At 39.8% G+C, this 22,228-nt stretch overlaps 1 protein-coding gene across 1 annotated transcript; it reads right to left on the minus strand. All coding sequences in view use genetic code 11, as the record gives it.

The window, feature by feature from the left end:
• Positions 1 to 59: 59 nt before the first annotated feature.
• Positions 60 to 22,228, minus strand: EGR_04785 (Poly(ADP-ribose) glycohydrolase; the record flags this gene model as incomplete). The annotated part of the gene is made up of 34 exons (XM_024494034.1): positions 60 to 209; positions 615 to 766; positions 1,418 to 1,689; positions 2,566 to 2,714; positions 4,783 to 4,871; positions 5,178 to 5,306; positions 5,762 to 5,870; positions 6,287 to 6,395; positions 6,473 to 6,711; positions 6,785 to 7,007; positions 7,753 to 7,928; positions 8,087 to 8,233; positions 8,303 to 8,377; positions 8,498 to 8,605; positions 8,647 to 8,724; positions 8,757 to 8,829; positions 9,309 to 9,417; positions 9,906 to 10,069; positions 10,190 to 10,263; positions 10,526 to 10,601; positions 11,198 to 11,375; positions 11,459 to 11,694; positions 11,892 to 12,040; positions 12,928 to 13,000; positions 13,501 to 13,559; positions 14,096 to 14,191; positions 15,243 to 15,367; positions 16,102 to 16,168; positions 16,250 to 16,357; positions 16,402 to 16,443; positions 20,728 to 20,898; positions 21,390 to 21,518; positions 21,709 to 21,906; positions 22,106 to 22,228. 34 exons carry the CDS (start codon positions 22,226 to 22,228, stop codon positions 60 to 62), a joined length of 4,455 nt encoding a protein of 1,484 aa, XP_024351599.1.

Raw genomic sequence — 22,228 nt, forward strand, 5'->3', positions numbered from 1 at the left:
ACCATTGCATATACACACGTGAAATAACGAATATCAGAGAGCAGTACTGTCTATAATCGTTAAAACCCATTTTCAATAAGAAAAGCCGCAACTTCATCCAAAAATACCCCATCGATTATTATCTTTTGGGTGACTTCATCCACTTGACAGAGGAGTCTTCCCGTCTCGCACTTCCCTTTCAGAAGAGTCTCCAGTTCTGCCGCCAGAGCCTGAAAAAAAGATGGAGAATACCAAGCCTACGGCTTTAACAAGCGAAGCTACTTCAATTAGTAAAGTAGACCATAGATATACGATTCTATCAGAGGAAAGGAAATCCTATTGAGTTTGTCATTTTTATAAAGAATTAGAGTGCTATTTCAATTAAAAATTGGACGACATGCAGTTTTTTACGGATTTACGATACCGCCGGTGGATAGGGTTGAAAACTTTAGCCAAGTAGATAGTTCTGTCACAAACTTTGAGACAGAAAACCAAACTTTTACTCAGAGCTTAAAATTCCACATTCATAAACCTGACAAACAACAATTGAAATGAATTTCCCAATCACATAAAGTAAGGGCGAAATTTAGAGAAACTAATAACAAAGAATGTAGAACAAACGACAGATTCCTTACTGATATATCGCCTCCGACTTTGGTTATAACGGTCAGCATCCTTTTCCCATGGGTCTGTTCTCGTCTTTTCCTTTCCTTAATCTTCAAGTAGACAGGGAGCATGTGGTTGCGCGAACGGGTCACCGTATAGGGCTTCTTCGAACAGACCTCAGCTGAAATCGAAATAGATAAATCAATCACTTCGCGCTCAGAGTTAACCAAACATGTAAATTACAATAGAGTCTAAGATCCATAAAATTGAGTCCGAATCCGTGTCACAAATACGCAATCATTCAGCGCCACTAAAAGGTCAGGCACTGATTTCGTTTCGGGTGTTTTTATGAGCAGTGATGCATCAATATGAAAAAATAATGAAGCGGAGATGACAAGATGAGCTTTGAAGAGTTGGGCGTAGCCAACTTCACAAAAGGGATATTTACACTCCCAAGTCGTACTGAAAGGATTTTTAATGTGGCTTCAAGCTCTTTTGACCCTGATAAAATTCCACGCCCATGAATTCATTGTACTAAGATGATGGCAGCAATAGGGGAAACCCTTTTGTTCCAAGGCCTCCTAATAAATAGCTAAAATCACCAGTAGTTAATTTTGTTGTAGTCGATTAAAAACCCATTTCTGTCGACAAAGTCAATCAAAGTAACATAGAACCAGTTGGGAATTCTAAATACTAGCTTAGGAAAATAACAAACTAGTTCCTTGTCACTAGGAATCCCAATAACATTATCTATTTCTATAAATATGCCCCTTATCCTGTTCAGTTCAAAACGTCAAAGAGCACCGTTGGTAGCAATTTGTAAAGCACCTACGTCGGGGCGGAACCCAACCACTTGGTGTTGCATCGATAACAGGAGGCGGTGGAACTGTGTCCATGGGCTTCAGCATTTCAACAAACTTAAATTCCTCCTTTGAAACCACGTAGTTACTTGGGAAGGTGGCTTTTTTGTCAACATCGAGCCTTTCTCTCCAAGGATTGTCGAGTGTCGGCCAGGACTTGACAGAAACGTGCCGTATAATAGAGCAAGAAGCACAAGAAGTTGCCATGAAATCCAATACAGGTCGCAAAGCAAAGGCCATTAATCTGAAAGAGCAGAAATATGCTGAAGCAGGCCTGGAAAACTTGTTTATGTATTCACATTGAATTCAAACACTAAACAAGACTGCCAAAAAGCCAATCACTAACAGTGCAACGCCTGTCTCCTACCACTTTATTCTATGAAATATCATCAAGAAAGAGTACTCCATGCGAAGCATGACTCAGGGAGCACAAACACCACATAGTCTCGACAATCAATAACGATTTACCACTATTATGAATGCCTAAATTTAGAAAAAGGCAGCGTAAACGACCAGTTTTGTAGATATTTTGAAAGTTGTTAAGTCTAACTCTACCTACAAAAGAGGGGAAAAGCAAATGCATCACCATAACTAACAGAAAGTGACACAAATGCTGGGCACAAACAAGTAGGTTAAATGGAGACAGGCTCGACACACACGTAAAAAGCGTGTAGGCGAAATTTTAGTCAATTCTCCTTAAAGCTCGACTAAGTGATACAATTGCTACAATTGATCAGTTCCCAATTATTTGAGTTGGTATTTTTGTTAGCGCTATGGTATCCGATTTTTACTTGTGCGGCTACGATGTTCTTACATATTTTTACAACAATACAATATAGCTTTAAAGTGCAGCATTTATTAAGAGCTTTTATGCTACCTTAAAACTCTTAACTCGTTGGCTTTGAAAAACAAATCCTCGTTCCTCAAATATTCGGCTGCTAGTCTATTATTTCAGCTCACTATCCAAATTTCAAGGATTCGCCCTTATTTCTTACAATTCCACTAAAAGGGAGCTAACACTTAATGAATAGTAAATACGCTAAGGACCTTAAATTACCAAAGTAAAACCTTGCGTTAAGGCCAATTAACTCGCCATTCTTAACAAATACTTCGTTCTCACAGCCGAAGATCACTTTGCAATACCATTGTTATGGCCAGATAGCGTGCAGGCCAACTGCAGCAAAGCACAACCCTAAACTCTTGCCTGACAACAGCTCCCAGGTTCCTTGAACAAACGTCAGTGATTGCTTTGGAATGCATATCCTTACCCTGTAAAGAAGTTGAGACCACAGAAACTCCATGAAATCGCCATTTCTGGATAATCCAGAAAGAAGCAATTGAAAAGAAGTTGATTTGAATTGTCAAAAAGATTAGCACGACGGCAACGCAGCACTTGGCATCTTTGATACGACACAATAATATTCGGTGATCGAGCTGAGTGACCAGTCCTGGCTACTACCTGCCACATTTGTCCTAAAAAACCTACTCAAGTATCAGCCTCACACAATATCCTATAATCACTTCCTGTTGCGTAGCTAAACGCCTCATAATCGGACATCCTTATGTAGTGGCAATAAAATTCAAGAAGAATAAGTAGTTATAAGGAGGTGGTTTTTTCGAAGAACTCAGAGCCATGTAAATAATTGTGCTATCAGTGTTGAGATCCCGTTCCCTCATTGGTCGGTATGGTAGCTTTCATGGACAGTGTACTATGAAATCCTACGAATCGACCCGACCACGTCAAAACATTGCTAGTGTGATTGACTTATAAGCACAAAATAATTTCTGAACGCCTAAAAGTGCGCCACCAACCGTAAGAAGGCTGAGGCTAAGAGCCCTGAGAACTTAAGGAGCTCCATGCCAATGTCATTTTCAGAGATTTTACAGTACTCGAGTGATTCTTCACCCCGAGTACAACCCATTGCTTGAATCAAGCCCATAGAAGAATCGGTGATGGATAGCTTTTTCAGTTCTAGCACCCTCAAAAATCTTGTTTCATATTACCATTTCTATCTGCTTTTTTACTAAAGCTAGGCACACTGCAACCAAGAGCAAATCTGAACTTGATAAGATTAACTTCTTTTTCTGAACCAAGGAAATACATCAAAAACCAAAAAGAGCATACGCGTGTTGTAAATTACTCAATCACTTAAAAAGGCCAACACAGTAAATGCAAACAAGAACACCTACAAATGCGGCCTGTTTACCGATTTTCCAATTAAGGAATATATCAGCCTTTCCTATCAGGCTTGAATATGCGGTACCTTAACGTGGTCAACATCCTAATTTTAACAATACATTGGGAAGTAGAGCATTGTACGAGATTGAGAAGTGGTAGGAGCTAAGGCTAAGAACCAATATTTGGGTTACTTATCGCCTTCGAAAGCGCCGCATCCTCAATGGCCACTAACAACGAGGTTGGGTAGATCCCGGTGGAGAACAGGCGGCCCAGAGGTGGGGCTGCCAAACGAAGCAAAAGGACTTCAGGAAATTGAGAACACTAATCGGGTGAAACGAAATGGACAATCTTTGCACCATTTTCGACCAATTTTGCACCAAACGTATTTAGCAAGACAGAAAAAAAGGTAGAAAATGCAACATTAGACGCTCACCGAAATTGCTGTCAATCTACGGGAGGATATAGGAATAAATTGCATTCAATGCTTGACTCTAGCAATATAGAACGACCCATCAAAATACATGAAGTCTTGCACAATTCTGCAGAAATTCGATGAGTTACAATATAGATAAACCATTTTTCGTTTCTCACAATACAGATACAAGATGCAGATAAACAACAATTCAACCAACGAAGACGTTTTCAACAATAAACTAGAAAGGTACAAGCGCAGAATACCGCACATCGCGAAAGACGGTCTCTCCTGAATTTAACAAGCGCAACATTGAGGCGAACTTGTTGACTCAGTAAGATAAGTGTACATTGTCCGCCTGACTCCCAAAGGGTAGCTTGACCGCCACCCGGGTAATAATCGCACAGACCCCCAGCACCTAGTTTGCAAAATAAGTACTCGCAACCAAATCCGCCATGTTTAACCACTACGATGCCTCCCACCCACTAGACTAAATGAAGGCCTACTAAAATCTGATTGAATCTAAGAGGTAGTACCTGCACGCGCAAACCTCGAACGACCTATCCCCGAAATTCATATCTATTTTGTCGTTACGCTCACCACACACCGTAGAATATTTCTTTCGCTGATTGGTGAAGGTTGTAAGCCTACAAAGCCTTCTAAAATTCTTTCCCGATATCTTGATTCGCAACCTGTAGCAACTTGGCAATGTGAAAACCCATAAAGTTAGAAGCCAAAAAACCGACTTTTAAAACGATTAAGACAATGAAGACATCTTTGACAATACTTCGGTCACGAATCCAAAGGCACTTGGTCTTCGAGTTGTACATTTTGACTGATCAAGGGTAGACAATATTCTCCACAATTGCCCTAGAATAGACATTCAAATGTCAACCGTTAACATTTCCCACAACTCATTTCGTCTATTGTGCACGTAAAGAAGACTTAAACAACAATCTCCATTGGACCGCCAATGCGATATCAAGAAAAAAAGTATTCAAACTAAATGAAAAACATTTGAGGAATTCAAGTCCCGCTATATTTTAAACCACTATTCTACTATGGTCCGGTAAATAATATCATAGATTACTCATTGTTGAAAATATAAAATACAACCTAAGGGCATAAAGGTCAGACTTACCAACTGTACATGAGCTGGAGCAAAGAACTTGAAAGACTTGAAGAGCCTTCTTAGCAAAGTCATCATCGGAAAATGTGCAATACGCAAGCGATTTTCCGGCCTGCGCACAAGCCATCATTTGAATCAAACCTAAACAAATAAGTAGCTTTCAAATATTAAAAACACAGAATTAAGTGCTTGTCATTCTATAAATCAAAAAACGATCAGAACAAAACCATTTTTACGTAACGGTAAAAAAAACCTATCTGAAATAGTTACGGCTGACACGAGGGCTATCGACTATTGGCATCACCTATTTTCTAATGAAAACGCACGCTACTGAAGACTTATTGATTCTTTAGAATGAGGAACTGGAAGTTCCACTTTAGAAAGCAACCGAATTGAAGAGTTCAATATAACAGAAACAACAAAAACTTGCAATTTTTCCGAACGCAAGTTTAATTTTCTAAAAAGTGCACCATTCATTGGACCAGTATAAAACATAGAGCACTTCATCAATGCCATTTTTCAACCAAGCATAACAAATATCTATAGCAGGAGGATGTCGATTCAACAAAAAGGTTTAAATTCTACCGAAAAGTTACATTTGAGTTCCTTATCTCCTTTAAAAACACCGCATCCCCAGTGGCCGCTTACGACAACATTAGGAAGAGCTCGGTGGGGAGCGAGAAGGTCGGTGAAACCACAGTAGGCCTGATGGGGTAAGAAAAAAGACGAATGTGAATTAAACTAGGTACTTTCAGCAAAAAGAGGAAACTGGAGCACTAGACATTTACGAAGAATGGTGCTTAATTATTTCCGTTACATCAAAAACTATCAAATGAAATACAAAAATAATAAAAAAGAGTGAGTGGGAAAAGTACTCACAAATACTTTGCTCAATTAACGGTAAGTGAATTTGCAACTGCTTTAGTAGACTGAAGGAGATGTGTTGTAGAACCTGACTTAAACTTTATTTCCACCCTTTAATGTGATAGTTCTTGGACATCAACAAAAGATTATTCAATTTTAGGAGAAAAAACCAAAGGAACCTCGATTCTAAACCATATCTAAAACCCCCAGAAGAAGGAGCTGGCTTAAAATCATGTTAGCGTTAAGGCGCCATTTACCTTATCTAATTCGCGCCGAATGGATTTACCATCGAATTGTGAGGTACCTCTGGAGAAATGAAGTGCATCAATCGCGGTTATGGCTCCCATCCATCGGCCGTCTTCACTCCTATAACAGATGGTAAACATTTAAAATTAGTATTTGAACAGTCAGGGAAAATATGGACCGAATTTAACAGAAATTACAGTGTGTTTTTTGCATCAACGGCCTCATTGAAGTCGCCAGCCCATTCGAACGTTCTGCCGTAACCTGTGTAACGCGAAAATCGTTCCGCTCCTTCAATGATAAGGGCCTCGTGGTTATCCATGGCTTCGATAAAAAGTAGCCCCGCGAGGATCTCAGGACGAATGCAGCAAAGGATCTCTTCCTGAACGCAGCCACCACGGAGCACTCCACCACCAAGAAAACGATCCGCAAAATTGACCTGAGCATAAAACAACTGTGATAACAAACCAATTGGAATGGGCAGAGTTATAGCAGTCACAATGACTGAATACCTGAATTGTCCCGGGGTCCGCGTCCTCAATGAGACAGGTGGAGCTCACTCCGAAAGCAATTGACTTGAACTTAGCGTCACTTGACACGAAATCGGGCGGCTGATCAAGGCAACGACGAGTATACGTCACTATACGACCAGAAGGATCGCTGGATAAAACGCGATTAAAATAGTGCAGAATGCACAGCACCTTGTGGTCGGTTGATTTAGTTTGATTTCTGTACCTAAAATCGCGACGAGAATGGACTAGACGAAGCAGCAGCCGAGCGAAGATGCATTGTTAGGATGTTTACAGGGTTCACTGAGGTCACACAAATAAATTTAAAGATGTGGTATTTTTATTAAATCAGCTCCATTTCAAAAGGTGAATTTTAAAAAAAAAAACAACAATGGCTGTGCGGAACGAATCCATGCTTCCCATGCGATTTAATTAGTGACGCAGTTGCAACGAAGAAGTACGTCACGCTTGATACAAATAATGAAAAAAATTCCTCAATCAGCTAAGAAAATCGTTTAGTCCAGGCTGGATGTTAACATCAGATAGTGTTTCTCACCACATAAACTGATTAAAAAGGAAGAAGTGACCCTATTAATAGGCATTAAAGTAGAAACAATACTTAAGGTATTAGACAACAGCATGCCTGCAGCTGCGGCCACGTTAAGTGGTACTTTCAATGCTACATTACAGCAATGAATGAAACACAAGTGAATGTAGATCATACCACCGGAGAAGCCAAGTTTGACCTGGGGAAATCATGCAAACACAATATGCCACACTACGAATTATTTCGATACATATGAAAGTGATTAAAAGCCTAAGAAAGCTTGGCAAAAAAAGCATTCCATTATGAACTAGCGAAACTAAACAGTGAACACCAAAGCACTCATTTTGACAGGATACACAGCAGGAGTACAAATATGGCATACGATAAGAGATGCTAACTGTAGATAGATCAAAATATCACTCACCCTCTAGACATCAAAATTCCGAAATTGATAAATGGAAAGTTCGAATATTCTGATCGTTTTGACCTTGTACTTCGGCAAGGGAAAGTGCAGTAAAAGGCATTAGCCAGCAGACACGCAATTTGAAATTGGCTCAAAGACACACTAGCTTCTTGATTACGTAAAAGCAATGGGATCGGCTGAATTAAAGAGAATGAATCAGTGTGTCAATACTGCGATTAGTCATAGTATTTGTGATTAATGGTCCTTTCTATGGGATTTAGAATGAGGTGGTTAAAGATAACGTTATTAAACATTATATTGTTAGATCAATGTCAATTTAAGTACTTTCTGTTACCCGAGTAATCAGATATGGTAGCTTCAGGGCAAGACCTGCTATTTTTGGCAACAACTGCACATAGCAGGGCTCAATCTGCAAGGCTGCTGATAAATGGTCAAAATTCCAAGAGCCAGCAAAACGGGCATTGTAGGAAAGGACGGCATCCTAGAGTAAAAATTAACATGAAATTTTCCAGTAATCGCAGCACAAAGTTTTTGCTTAGTTCGTACTTACAGCAAATTCTTTGACAGAGTTTATAGGGCTTGATAGAGCCTTTTCTATGAGACTCCATCGACAAACTGACTTCCCCTCAAAAAACAAAAACGGCATTTGAAGTAAATGCATTTCGAAAATAAATAACATGAAAACAGGGCGGTTAACGTACACCAGATGAGAAAAAAAATATTAATGAAGGCAGGTGAAACATACATTTTCGTAGTAGAGATTCTGAGGCGCGCAAGGCAATTTTACATAGGAGGCATTCCATGCATCTGCGTGCACAGATGACGCTGGATACAATTCTGCATTTCTCTCTGCCTATTTTTAGAAGCGCATGGCTTGAAAGCATAAAAACCAACCTCGTATAGATTTGTTACATTAAACCCAGCGCTTGCAATGGGCTTTGAAGCAGACGAGACTGAATTTGCATCCAAATTCTAGAGGTGAAAATATCTAGTAAAACACTAACCTGCCAAAAAAACTGAGAATTCAGGAAAATGTTAGGCGCATTAGCAACCATGTTCGCGGAAGATCCGGAGTTTCTGCACCAGAAAAGATTCAATCTTGTTTGAAACAAATACGACTACCAATATTTAAGTCTCAAATTCACTTCAAAAACGCGTCAAATCTACTTGTTGATTAGAATAGTCGTACCAACTGCCCAACATACAACGTCCCAGCTACGTCTTACCGAATTTCTAAAGAAACAATTGCAAACGTTATTTGTTATCTATAATGCAAAAAGAATACCACTGGATTATTATTCGGCACCCAAGGCATGGCTTTAGCCATAGAAGGGAAACGAAGATTATAGGAATACAGATGAGGCACAAGCTGAGCACAAAAATAGTTAGTAACCAAATTGTAACCAAAATAGTTGCGGTGATGCAGAACTTTGCTAAAATATTACCAAACCTTCAATAAAATGTAGCCCATGAAATATTCCTTAATTTGAACCTCTTCCATTACGAAATGGACGTGGGGCAGAAGATAATCAAGCTGCCCTTCATCGCAAACCTACGTGGGATCTAGGCGGGGTTCCTTTGCTGCTCTACTAAACGACTCGGACAGTGTCAACTGACGCCTTGGCCCATCCATTGCACTGCACACTCCAATGACATTTTGGTTTTCTCATTGGTGGTTTACATTTCTAGGTCAAACATTAATATAAACAATACAGGTACATATGTTTTCAAACGTCTGTAGCTAAAATCTTAAGGTATTAGCGGCTTCGCCATCTATGGTATACGTTCAAAACATCAAACACATCTTTGCCATAGAGGGACAAATTCTGGAGTTGCGTTATTATTCCTACACGTTAAGCCTAATTCATTATAGTACATCAAACGCTGCACTAGAATAATATCAATGCCTTTGCATTGCATGTGCAGCGGTGCAAGTGATCAACTTTAAACAGAGCTGAAACTCCCCGCCACCTAGTCGGAACAGGAAACTGAGCCCCAGAATAGTACCATAGGCTCAGACGGCACTATTCCTGCACAAAACACAAGTATGCCAACCATGTGTTGATTCCAAATAAGAACATAATAAGAAAGAAGTATTTGAGCGGAGAAAGGAGTCCCAAAACCGTAATTTCTCATGGAAGCGTTACGTTAACCCTCGCGTTGAAGCAAGAATTGCTCGGCCACACGACGTTCGGATTTTACACGCTCTTGAAGGTTTTTCAACTCCTTTGGGTCCAAATCCACGATACTGATGTTGATAATAGTTTTCGGAATGCATGGACACTCGCCACCGACCGTTAAGACGCTCGCCGGGCAGCTAAATTTTTTAAAATAAGAAAGCTTAATAGACATGCAGAGCCTAATCACACATGTTTAAAGAGGTAATGTGAAAAGAGGACAATTCTGTTCTAAATGTTGATTTTTGGTATAAGCTTACTTGTTTTTCGCACGTTGAAAGGTGAGCATAATGGAACAGTCTCTTGCGACCATAGCCACCAGGTGCTTCTCAACCTAAAAAGAAAACACAAAACTCCGGCGGTTAGAAAATGTGCAAGCACTTACGTTTGTGCAGCTAACATCCATTTCCGCTAATGGGTATTCATTTTGGAAGAGATACGAATAAAGACATTTTTATTGGTTTAAATACTTCGTGGATAGTGGGTATGACAAGTGGCCACTTTAAGGAAGTTGAGGCGTCACTACAGGCAGTCCCAATAAAATGAACCAAAAATAATGGCCGACCTCTGCAGGGAAGTGGAAAGCGGTGACTTACGAGGTTCAGACTTTCAATGAGGCAGGGCGGTGCCTCGGCAGTATTAACGAAAATCTTGCCACTAATGTAGGAATCCCTACAATGGAAAAGGACAACAACTGAGGCGTACACAACGAAGCTACACAAATTAGACCGGATGTGTTATTCCAGATGCTAAATATGGTACAAAAGGCCCAGTCAAATCAAGTTGTTTTTTGATGACGGAAATATAATCACTCAAAGTGAGCCCTTACTGCAAAATGTGTACAAAGTGCAATCATCAGTAACGCACTTTGGTGTGATTCTTTTGGAGCATTATAATGGTACCAGGAAAGTTCAGTAGCTAAAGCAAATAAAACAATGAGACCATTTATTTCTGCACAGAGGAATACACACAAAAGCGCCTATTAGTTGTTCATCTGTGTACCAAGACGAAAAATTTAGAACATTGGGTAAAAAGGAATTGGTATATTCATAAAACGAGAAACTGAATCTTTGAAAGTCATAAAAACCACCAAAGGTATGCATGGAGCAACTTTCGCAAAATGATACAATTCACCAGCAGAAATAATAATCTATAGCGCATCCTCCCAAGTGGATTCTGAAACATTCAGTTTGTTTGACTGAACCAGCAGTTTATTTAAATGCATGATATTAACAATCCTATAAACATGAACTTATGGATACACTTACCAAGGAATACCGTGTTCTTCAAAGTACGCTGCTACGGATTCGTAGTGCCCGATGAGGTCTTGGTGACTGAGAGAGCTCTCCAACTGCGCTTGCAATATTCGACCAAGAGGCGAGTTTTGCGGAAGATCACGAAAACTCAGCGTTGGAGTTGAGGTAACGGAGGAAGATGTGTTCTTTTCTACAACGAAGCAGCACGCACTTCGATGGCCCACTAATACCTACCAATACAAGCGATGAGCGTTGTAGTCAAAGCGACCGCACCATTTGACGCCTTTGAAGGAGTGTAGGGATGGAGGTCACACTCGTAGCGGAACTCTGGTGATCTGCTGATGCTGCCAGAGGTAGAGGGAGAGGGGATTGCAGTGAGGAGGGCAGGAAGGAGCAGACCCTCCAGGAAACGATGGCGCAGTGAGCCTTCGTCTGCAGCGTGGAGTTGACATGCACGTGAATGGCAGGCGGTCCCACCGTCACATTCGCTATCACTCGAGGATTTATCCCTGTGACACGAAATTAGTATATTAATTATTTCCATTTCATCCCAAAGGTTTTCAGCCGTATTTTTATAAATGCTTAAGAAAGTAACTCCGCATCGCAATGTGGACCACATATTTAAGTTTGTAAATAATTACCTTCTATTGATAGAAATATGAGTAAAACCCATAAATTCAACCGAATTTCCAAGGGGGATACTCACGGGGCATGCGAAGGAGCGAATTCAGGGGAGTCGCCAAAGTTGCTGTGATTCATTCCCCCACTTTTACATTCCTCCAGAGGAGGGTGGAAGAAATCCATCAGAGCACTATCTAGTAAATCAACACTGTTACTCAACACGCAGCAACTGTTCTGCAAGAAGAAGGATAAACAGTGAAAGGACAGACAAATAAGCATTGAACGGGCAAAAGTATAATTCCACTGGTAAACTTCAAGCTGCACAAACACAAAAAGTTGATGCTCTTGGGGTACAGATCGCTGAAAAGACTTACTGCAACCTGTCAAAATGCGGGCAGTTGTTTGGACGCACAGGAAAGTATAGACATACAATAGTCTGTCGGTATAGTACCCCTTTTGTGCTGTTCACTATTTTCCTACTATTTTACATCAGTAACTGTTGAATGAACTTAATGGAAGTGATTTAAGCTTGTCTTCACTATGAACCAGGTCTAACTTGGTCGAAAAACCGCAAAGACTTCTCTTAAAATCTTATGCACAGCATTTGGAGGTGATGGTAAAACCGACGGCCCAGAAACAGATAGACACCTTAGTTTAAGATAAACGTGGAAAATAATTCTCAAAATCACTCTATGTGAGTGATGAAACAGTTCGTTAACATACAAACGCAGTGGGAAGGTCATGAGAACTACAAAGTCAGCAGATCCGGCATGTCGTGCATCAATGAAGAAAAATGAGCCTTGCAGGCTATCACTTTCTTCACACCTTTCAGTTTGTAAAAACGTGCCAATTTAAGTTGTTTTCCAACTGACTTGTGATAGGGAATTTTATTTCAGTCCAATACTTGTTGGGCGAACGAGTATATACCCAAAAGGTTCACCCACCACCCACCCTATAAATGTCGCAGCAAAGGAACAAGTTAGAAAATCCTCACATTTATATAAGCAATTTAAAAATCAGTTTAAAATGTTCTCTTAAATCTCTAACTGTACAATCGACCCAACGAACTCAGTATTAAAAAAGAGCAAGTAAATAAAAGGCAAAACTACACACTTGCTTACGCAAAATACTCGCAGATTGTTTTGACGGACTTCAAGCATTGCAAAGAGAGCTCGTAGCATCCTTTCTTGGTTCCTAAACAAGTAACATGCATATATGTGCGTGAATAAAATTTTAGGGCTGAAAATACCTTGAGTGGGTAGTAAAATTAATCAAGCATATAATTTTGAGCGAGTTAATCAGCACCTCAAATGAGTTTAAGTATTGATGATCGGCAATAGCTCTGCATTTTACACCAAGATCACCAAACCAGAGCAAAAGTGATGCTTTACTTTCGCGATTGACCATTGTTTTTTGGACTATTTAAGCTTCGTCGGTTTTGGACACGCGGAAAAGCAGATCAAGTGGTAATTACTTCAATAATAAAAACACTCCGAAACTGCCACTTTTCTCGGCGACTGAAACACTAAAGATGACTTCATTATAATAGCACTGTTGATAACTCTATGTGTTAAGCCACCGAACCCCCAAGTGATAGTGCCCGGTCTCTATTCAAAATCTCAAGGGAAGTTTACCTATTTATAGATTGTAAGTACTACGAAATATTTCGAGAAAAAATATAAATATGATGGTACCCGGAAAACAGGTCACAGGGACAGTAGGACGATGGTCGACCCCATATACGTCTTTTCGTCTAAAATTAAACAAAAAGAGCAAAGCGGGAAAATTAATGGATGGTATAATGTCAACAAATATCGACTCATTCTTGCAAAGAACCGACGGTAACTTCTCCTTCAATAAAACTTCTGCATCAGTATGCTCGAGTTAATCACTTCGTCACTCCGGTACCCATATATGAAATATCCATATTGGAATACGGAGTGATAAGTTCTCGTAACATTCAGCGATAGAATAATCGGGGCTGAGAATTATTACATCGACATATGTAGCTTGGGTCACCCTACCAAGGTCTCGATCAATGCAGTTTTTGACAGGCCGGAAATATAAACCTTACCAATTGATTGCATTAAAAAAGTACATCCCGATATTTGAAAAAATGATTTTAAATACCTCAAACACTCCATACTTTTTCTTTGGTTATTGCGGTTGCTTAAGCTAGTTACTTATAACCAGCAGCGTCATGCAGACAAAATATAGATTTAACTTATTCACACGTCAATACAATTTTTTTCCAAAAAAGTGCTGTTGGAGGTGATTAAAATACCCTACCTCGTGATATTGCATGATGCAGAACATTGCGTTCCTTCTAATTGTCGTCTCAATGGGATCACGTTCAGGTCCACGAGGTATTGCCCCAAATTTAGGCTGAAGTTGAAGCATACAGTTGTTTTACATAAAATGCACAGGGTTGAAACTAGTCTACCTCTAGAAGTGGGCACTTTTCAACAACCTCCACCGTATGATAAGGAAAACTATAGAGCTATTTCTGGTAAAATTTCCAAAATTCATTGTAAGACAATTCGACGATGGGGAGCAAAAGCCTTGGTATGTTTGCTTCACTGTTAAGACAATCAAGGTACCCTCTCAATTAAGTCATCTTTCTAGTAGAAATTTCGAGAACTGCGGTTCCAAAAGATTGATTCACAGTGGTTTATCTAGGACTATTAGCACTTTTAGCACTCTTTGTTCACAAAATCTGACGTAGCATCATCAAGTCAAAAAAGGGGAGGCGCGAGGATAATTTCTACACATTCTTCAATAGGTGAAGCCGAATGGCATCTATTGTTACTCAGGTAAGGTAACAGCCACCAGCAGCTTGAAGAGAACGTGATTTGTCACACAATCGTGAAGCAGCGAAGATCCCTACTAACTGATAGCATGGAAAAACATAGTTATGTTTTGTCAAGTAAAACCCTGTGTCTGCCTTGCTACAGGGTTCATATGACTTGGTGATTTTAAGAGATAAAAGAAGTCATTCGAGGGTATGTGAATGGGAGAGAGACATGTGACAAGTTAAACTACAGCAGTTGCCCAATTTGTCGGCATGATTCCTATTCACAGTAGCAGAAGGTTGACATTTAGCTGAAAAGATATTTTTTCCAGAGTAGAATAAAATTCAGCGTGCGAGAAATGATCTACTCTCATGTGATCAGTTCAACTTCAATGGACTACACGGTAAAATAGCCACGGCCAAAATTCCTATGATAAAACAGGCTCCAATTTTCGGCATAGGACCCGATAAAGGAACTAAAACGCACTCTCTGCGAGCATAAACGAAAACATCCCAATGGAAAAGTTTGAAAGAAAAGATCTCGAGTAGTCATAGTACGGGCGGCGTATTCGAACGTATGATCAACAATGGCAAAAAAAGATAGGGAACCAAAAACGTGTGAGTGATAGCACTATGCTAACCCACCTTAATTTCGACACAAAGTACCGATCCCTCTCCATAGGGAGTGAGGTTTGCAGGAATGCACGTGGCGTCTGGAGCGGCGAGGACCCGGGTAGTTTGTAGGTCAACACCTCGATCCAAACGAAAGACTACGGTGCAAAAAGATGCCAAAATATATTCATAATGCGGCACGTAGACGCGCATAGAAATGGGGCAATTCAATGGGTTGTCAGAAGTCCTGAGGTAAAACGATCAAACTAGCTCTAGACCATAAGACGAGGCTAACCGTATTATCAGAAGGGCTACCATACAATCATTCGTCAAAGCCTACTAACTTTGTCGACGGAGAGGCGTTTCGTGCATTTACTCGGTTACAAAAGATTCACAAAAATGTAGGTTAACAAATCAGAGTTAGAATTATGCTGAAAATTTCGATTCCAAAAAGGAGAACTACATGGACAATGTGACAGACTGCGCACACTTTAATAATGTTAATTTGAAGTATTGCTACCTAAGATGGAGAATGTTTCCATTGGTTCAATTATCGTTTGCAATGGTGACCATTACCAGAATTGAGAAAAAAACGCATGCATTCAAAAGGAAGTGCACCGAACCTGAGCGAAATTAAAGTGTTTTACAGAAGATGTCGCAGTAAAAAAAGACGATCTGTACCATTTCTTCAGAAATTTAAAGTGGGAAATAAGTGTGAGGCAAAAGTGTACAACACAATACAAACAACTATGCCATTATTCTACAATTATGACAAAAATACAAGGCCATTACATAAAAAGGGTCTTGTGACAGAACTAAGTTTGACCTCATATTTGGTGTCAATTAATATTCCGCATCATCTTAAAGACCCACACATATCACGCATAATTACCCGGTCGGCAGGATTGAAATCGATCATTGATTGCTTGCAAAATAGAAGGATCCACGTCAATTAGCTTCTAAAGCGCATTGAATATATTGGTAAAACACCAGCAATAACAAAAATTGTGCGTACGATCAAGTAAAACAAAAAAACACACAAAGGGATGAATAAAATCTGATCCGAAGTACTGAGTCATTCGATGCTGGCCAAAGAGAACCGTTAACTCTCGGCTCTTCTTAAAAGATTGAGTTCCTTTTGTAGGAGGCTAGAAATGACAGTTTCATGAAATCACAACAAAACACGCCCTACCAGAGCTGGCAGGGAGCTCTTTCGGATCCGATAGATCATTCCCTAAAAAGTAAGGGAGAAATTATTGAAATGCATACGTTACTATCTGCCAAAACTATGTTCTTGTTTCCTTCTCCTCGATATCTCAAATCGCTTAGGCGGAGCATTTATTTGGTTGAGCAAAATCGGTTGCCTATAAAAAAAGAGGTATGTTTGTGGAGCGGTAACAAAATCTACTCGTATTCAAATAAAGTACCTGAAATCAGTGGTGAATCATAAAAAATCCACATCGACATTAACTTCACGAATAAAAATAAACAAAAGACCCAGCACAAGTGTCAGCAATTTCTGCACAGAAATTGACATTCTGGTGAAAGAAGATTATTCGCAAAACATCCAATATAGTTAAAAAAACAGCAATGAAAATTAGTTTTAACTGGCAACCGCGTAACTAACCAAAGATCAAATCAGTGTACAAATTTTATTACCTCCTCAATCGGCAAAATTAGGCATTCAAGTAATTCCTATTAGTAAATCATTCCAAGGAAGATGCAGGAATGATATTCAAAAACAACAATGAAAAGTGCTCAGAAGGATAGAAACACAACGAGCGGCCCAGACTCCGTAAACCTACAGTCCCGGCCAGTAAAGTCGCTAATGGCAAGAAAAATGTTATTGACTTATTTGAGCATTCAGAGCGCCATGGGAAATAAAATAGGTGTACTTGAAATGTTATAATCAGGTTTTCAATAACTGTAGTAGTACATTATAACAAATTTGCATAGTCTTGGGTTTTCTTTGCTTTGAATGTAGTAATAAATGTCATTGACATTGTACTCGAGCTTATTAATTTTATGCATAATTCATGTGTTTTGACATACGTATTAGGCAAAAGGGGTTCAACGAGCGCAATTGAGTTACAGAGGTAAAGTCGTCCATTCCAATTAAGGAGTGCATTATAAGCAAGGACAACCCTCGTCAGTGTGCTCCGTCCATAATATTACTAATGAGGAATGCCCTTAACTATTCGGTCTACTCGTGTCATGAGAATGAGGGCCAAGGTGAAGTGGATAAACACCAAATCTATTACACTAACGGCAGGGCCAGACGATCTCCCTCCTTTAGGAAGCGTTACAAATTTTGAAGTGTGTCTTGAAACCGATAGGTTTAACAACTGGTTCTGCCATTTTACACCAGTGCCTGGGAGCCCTCCCACAGAACTCAGACACCCAGTTGGAAAAATGATGAGCTAATAAATCTTAACACTGGTTTTATTAGGAAAAACAGGCATTCGCTAGAGGATTCTCCTATCATTACCAAAAAGTGGACAATAACAATGAGGAGTACAGAATGAAACTTTAACTCTTAGCAGAGAAAGCATTCCAAAGCTCATCTCCAACCAGAGTAGGGGTATGGAAAGCTGTCCAGTTTTTAAACACGGAGTTGCCTAATTATTATGGTTGATAAACTTCGCGGCAGGGCTATCAACGCCATCGTCGAGCTAATAAAATTCCCAAAAAAGCAGTGCCAGAAATTGATTAAAGTTCTGCGCCTTGTATCAGGGTCCTTTGTGTTATGTCCCAGAATTATGCGAACCCCCTTTTCCGTCCTTCGCTCTACCAAATGGCCTCCATTTATTTTTGCAAGCTCCAGACGAATTTGAAAGGTGTTTATTCTGCTTCTTTTTTGACACTAGCGCGGCTAGATCTCTAGCCACTCCTAATCCTTTCCCGACCCTTCGCCACCAGATTAGATACCCTTCACCATTTAGCTGACTGCTTCCAGCGGGAGAAAGGAAAATGGTAATTAAAGGGTAAATGTCGTAAAAGGCAAGGAAATTTGGGTAGTGAAATTTATCATATGTCCAGAATCCACTTGGGATGTCATTATGGGCGCCAATATTTTACGAATTATTAAATGCGCCCTGAATTTTGCAGAAGGCATCTACTCTTCTTAACAAGGTCCTGCAGTCCTTAGATTCCTTCTGCTACCGAAGAAAGACGCCGAGAATACTTCCAATGTCCTTTTCGAGGCTGCTCTGACCTCTGCTCCCAGCTCACCCAAATCACCAACAACGAGAGGAAAGAACTTCATAAGCTACCGGTTAAGTACGCGATTATGTTCTCATGATTAGGCATTAAGTCGGGAAGAACAAGCATCTTGAATCGTATAATAGATGTTGGCGAATCCAATTCCATCTGGCAAACAAACCAGGCGCATACCACCTCCTCTGCTAGAAGAGGTAAGCTGCCTGGTCGAAATGATGATCAGAGACGAGGTCATGAGGCCATCAAAGTCACCATTGGTCTTTCCGGATGCTCTAGTAAAGAAGGGCGGAAGTCTATGCCTGCGCGTCGATCATATGACTCTCATGTGAAATTTTATCTTGACATTCCTCCGTTGCTTTCACTATTTGACCTAGATACCAAACTTACCCACGCTTTACAAAAACGCTGGATCTTAACACATCTGCAATAAATTAAAAACACAAATAGATCTTTAAGAGTTGCATGTGCAAAAGATACTAGTGGCCTACCATCACCCCAGACGTACTTGATTTTTGTCGCACCTGCGTTACTTGCAACAGATTCAAAAGGTCTCACCTCACAGAGATCGCACCACTGCAATCTATGCCCGCAGGGTTCCCAGGGGAAAAAGAAGGTGTTGACATCGTGGGTCCTCTACCGCCCAGTAGGAAGGAGAACTCATATATCCTTGTTGTGGTAGGCTACTTTACGAAAGTAGTTGAGGCAGAAACCATGACGATACAGGACGCTGAAGCAGCCACTTTGGTTAACTTTAGCCTCTAGAATTGGCAACACGGTGTGCCTAAGATGCAGAATAGCAACCAAGGTGCTAATTTCAAAAGCCGACCCTTTACTGAACTGTGTAAGGCTTTCGAGATTTCTATGACAAGCACGACACCTGGACATCCACGAGACAGAAGACAAGTGAAAAGTTAAAATTGCACCTTCATTAGGGATGCACAACCGGAGCACTGGGATTTAAGCCTGCCACGGGTCCTTTTCGCGTACAGGCCTATAGTCCATGTATCGACAGGCATTTCACCGATCAAGGTGTATGTAGGTGGCGGATTGGGCGTGCCTACCGATGTATTCTTGCCAAACACGGAAGTAGCAACCCACAACGTCCGAGGGTACATATTATGACCAAAAGAAGGGATAAGACAAGCTTTTAACACCGCATTTGAACACCTACGACTGTCATATTAGGGAGCAGAAATATTCCGATAAACACAATCAGATCCAGTACAACCATACAAGCCTGTCTTGTCATCCGCGGAGCAAAAATGCACTCCAAGCGATGTAAGTCATCTCAACAACAAACCACTTTGCCCGTATTGTACAGCTCCGTGCTTAAACAATCACTATTCACCACAATAAAATGCTTTTATCTTTAGAGAATGGAGGTCAAGGTGAAAGATAAATGCTGAACTCATTACATATGATACGAATTAGGGCAGCGGCAATACTTTTCACTTATAACAGATCGTATATATGCATATATATGTATATGTATGCATTTATTCAGTTTAAATGCAAGAAGACGAGGTGTCCGTATTAGTAACTGAGCTAATCGAGAAGCAATGTTCTTCATGTAAATTAATTTTTTTTGCTGTAACCTCTGTACTACTCTTTAAGACAGTGGAATGCCTATGAGTCGAAAAGCAGCCTTGTTAGAGCCACACAGAGGGCTGTCAGACAGCACAGCTGCGCATCACTCGCCGAGATAGTGAAATGCAGAGGCTTCAGTGGGTTTGTGCTGTAGCATTTTGAGCCATCTCTAGAGCCACGAAAGGTCATATAAGTGTGAAAGGCTTTATCGTCCATGTAAAGCAATAACTGCTCGTTTGCAGATAATGTCATGCCAACAAATGGGAGATCAAAAACGGAGCGACTATAGAGCCCGCATGATTGGATAAGTAATTGAATCAAAATTCGTGCTCTTCATGCGTGGTGTTTATATTAGGCAAGAGACGCGATTGTTTTGCACTTATTTATGTCTATTTTTCTATGCATTCTTAAAAACACTGGTTAAAATGCGCTAAAATTGTGTTCGCTTCCAATTTCAATTTTTTTCCCACACACGAATTTTTCGATGGCATTGAATTTTGGGTTTGTTTCAACCTGTTCAAAGCTTGGAAACGTTAGTTCATCTATTTGGTTTCCGTTTCGTAATTCAGTAAGTAAGTATATGCAAATGAAATACAGTATCTTTATCTTCCTATGATTAATTAGCATATTATTTTGCAGATGGGCTTCTGGATAATTTAGTGGAGTTTAGTTTATCCCATTGAGTTTCCATAAAATGATGAATTTCAAAAACTCTTGCCCTTCTCCGTCCTTCTATGTAGGTGTTCCGAAATCCAAGAAGAACTTCTTTAAGCCATGATTGGCATCGTTCGCGGATATTGTCAACTTTTGAATAGAATGAACTTGTATGCCCTGCGTGACAGTCGGCCAGAACCTCAGTAAGGCTTTCTTTGTCTTCAAACATCTATGAGATATGTAATGTTAACATTAGTTTAAGTCCTTTCCGGTTTCCTCCTTTGGTTACTTCAGAAATGACTTAGAGCAATTTTGGCTAAGCATTACGAATGAGCTCTACATTAGTTCCTGATATCTGTGCCAAACGCACTATTTAATTGGGATATTATGTTGCAAGTGCATTTAATGAATCAATCAACTGTAGATTAAGTGGCTTCGACAAGTGTACCATTCATTCGGTGGTTTGAAACAAAAATACGCAAAGCCATCTTTACAATATTGTTTGTTTCTGGTGGAATTTTTGTGCATTATAATTAGAATATTGGTCATTGAGGTGAATTTCAGAGCGAATTTCGAAAACTATAACAATTTTGCCGGTAAATACGTACGTTTGTCCAAAGTTACGGATTTATTTAATTGAAGAAGCGCAATTCATGCTCAGTTTTCCATGCATGAACCCTGCTAGTAGCTGTTTGAGCCATGCCGTATCTTACTATTTACCTCACAAAGTTGTGGCGTCACCTCGACTCCCATTTCTTCAAGGGGAACTTTATCAAGCAGATGAAAACAATGGTTTGAGACCTTTTCGTAGTACTCGTCTTCAGCCTTTCGACAAATTGCAACTTTCGCCTAAAATGTGTAATTTATATCGGCTTAGCTAATAAATTCAGTTGTAGAACGGTTCTCCAACTAAAGGCTTGTTTTTGTTGTTTTAAGATGCCAATATCCCCTGAATAATACTGCCATACCTATCTATTAAATGTCGTTGAAACATTCGTCTGTCAAGAATAGATTAAATTATTATGTGCACATTACTTACCTCAATCGCTTGTATGAATTCATCTGTTAGAGTTAATAACATTCTCTCAAAATCGTCCATATTTTCCTCCAACTGGTTTTCCAATTCTGTTTCAAATTTCATCAAATCGTCATGCAAATCCTCCAGTGGTTGTCGGCTCATCTGAAATCGTTCCTTCTCATTCTTTATATCATCAAGCTCGTTGTCAAAGTTGAGTTTCTGTGTTGAATGAAACAAGTTAATAATCAGAAATTTAAAGAATATAGTTCCTTATAGTTATCACTACAGTGGGTCAACAACTAATCATACATATGAATCTAAAACTAGTCAATATCAAACATTACCAACTACATCAAAATACCAGAAAAAGATCCACTTAGGATTTTGAAATAAATGAATTGATTTTACAGTGCCCTACCTTTTCGACATTATAATACTGTTGTATTGAGCCAATTGATTTCATTTTAAAGTATTTATTCAATTCACGAATAAATTGTTCAAACTGGCTTATTTCACTGTCACGAATCCTCTTTGAGTCCAT

This window comes from Echinococcus granulosus (assembly GCF_000524195.1).
Source record: "Echinococcus granulosus chromosome Unknown EG_S00031, whole genome shotgun sequence".
In the NCBI taxonomy this organism is placed as follows: domain Eukaryota; kingdom Metazoa; phylum Platyhelminthes; class Cestoda; order Cyclophyllidea; family Taeniidae; genus Echinococcus; species Echinococcus granulosus.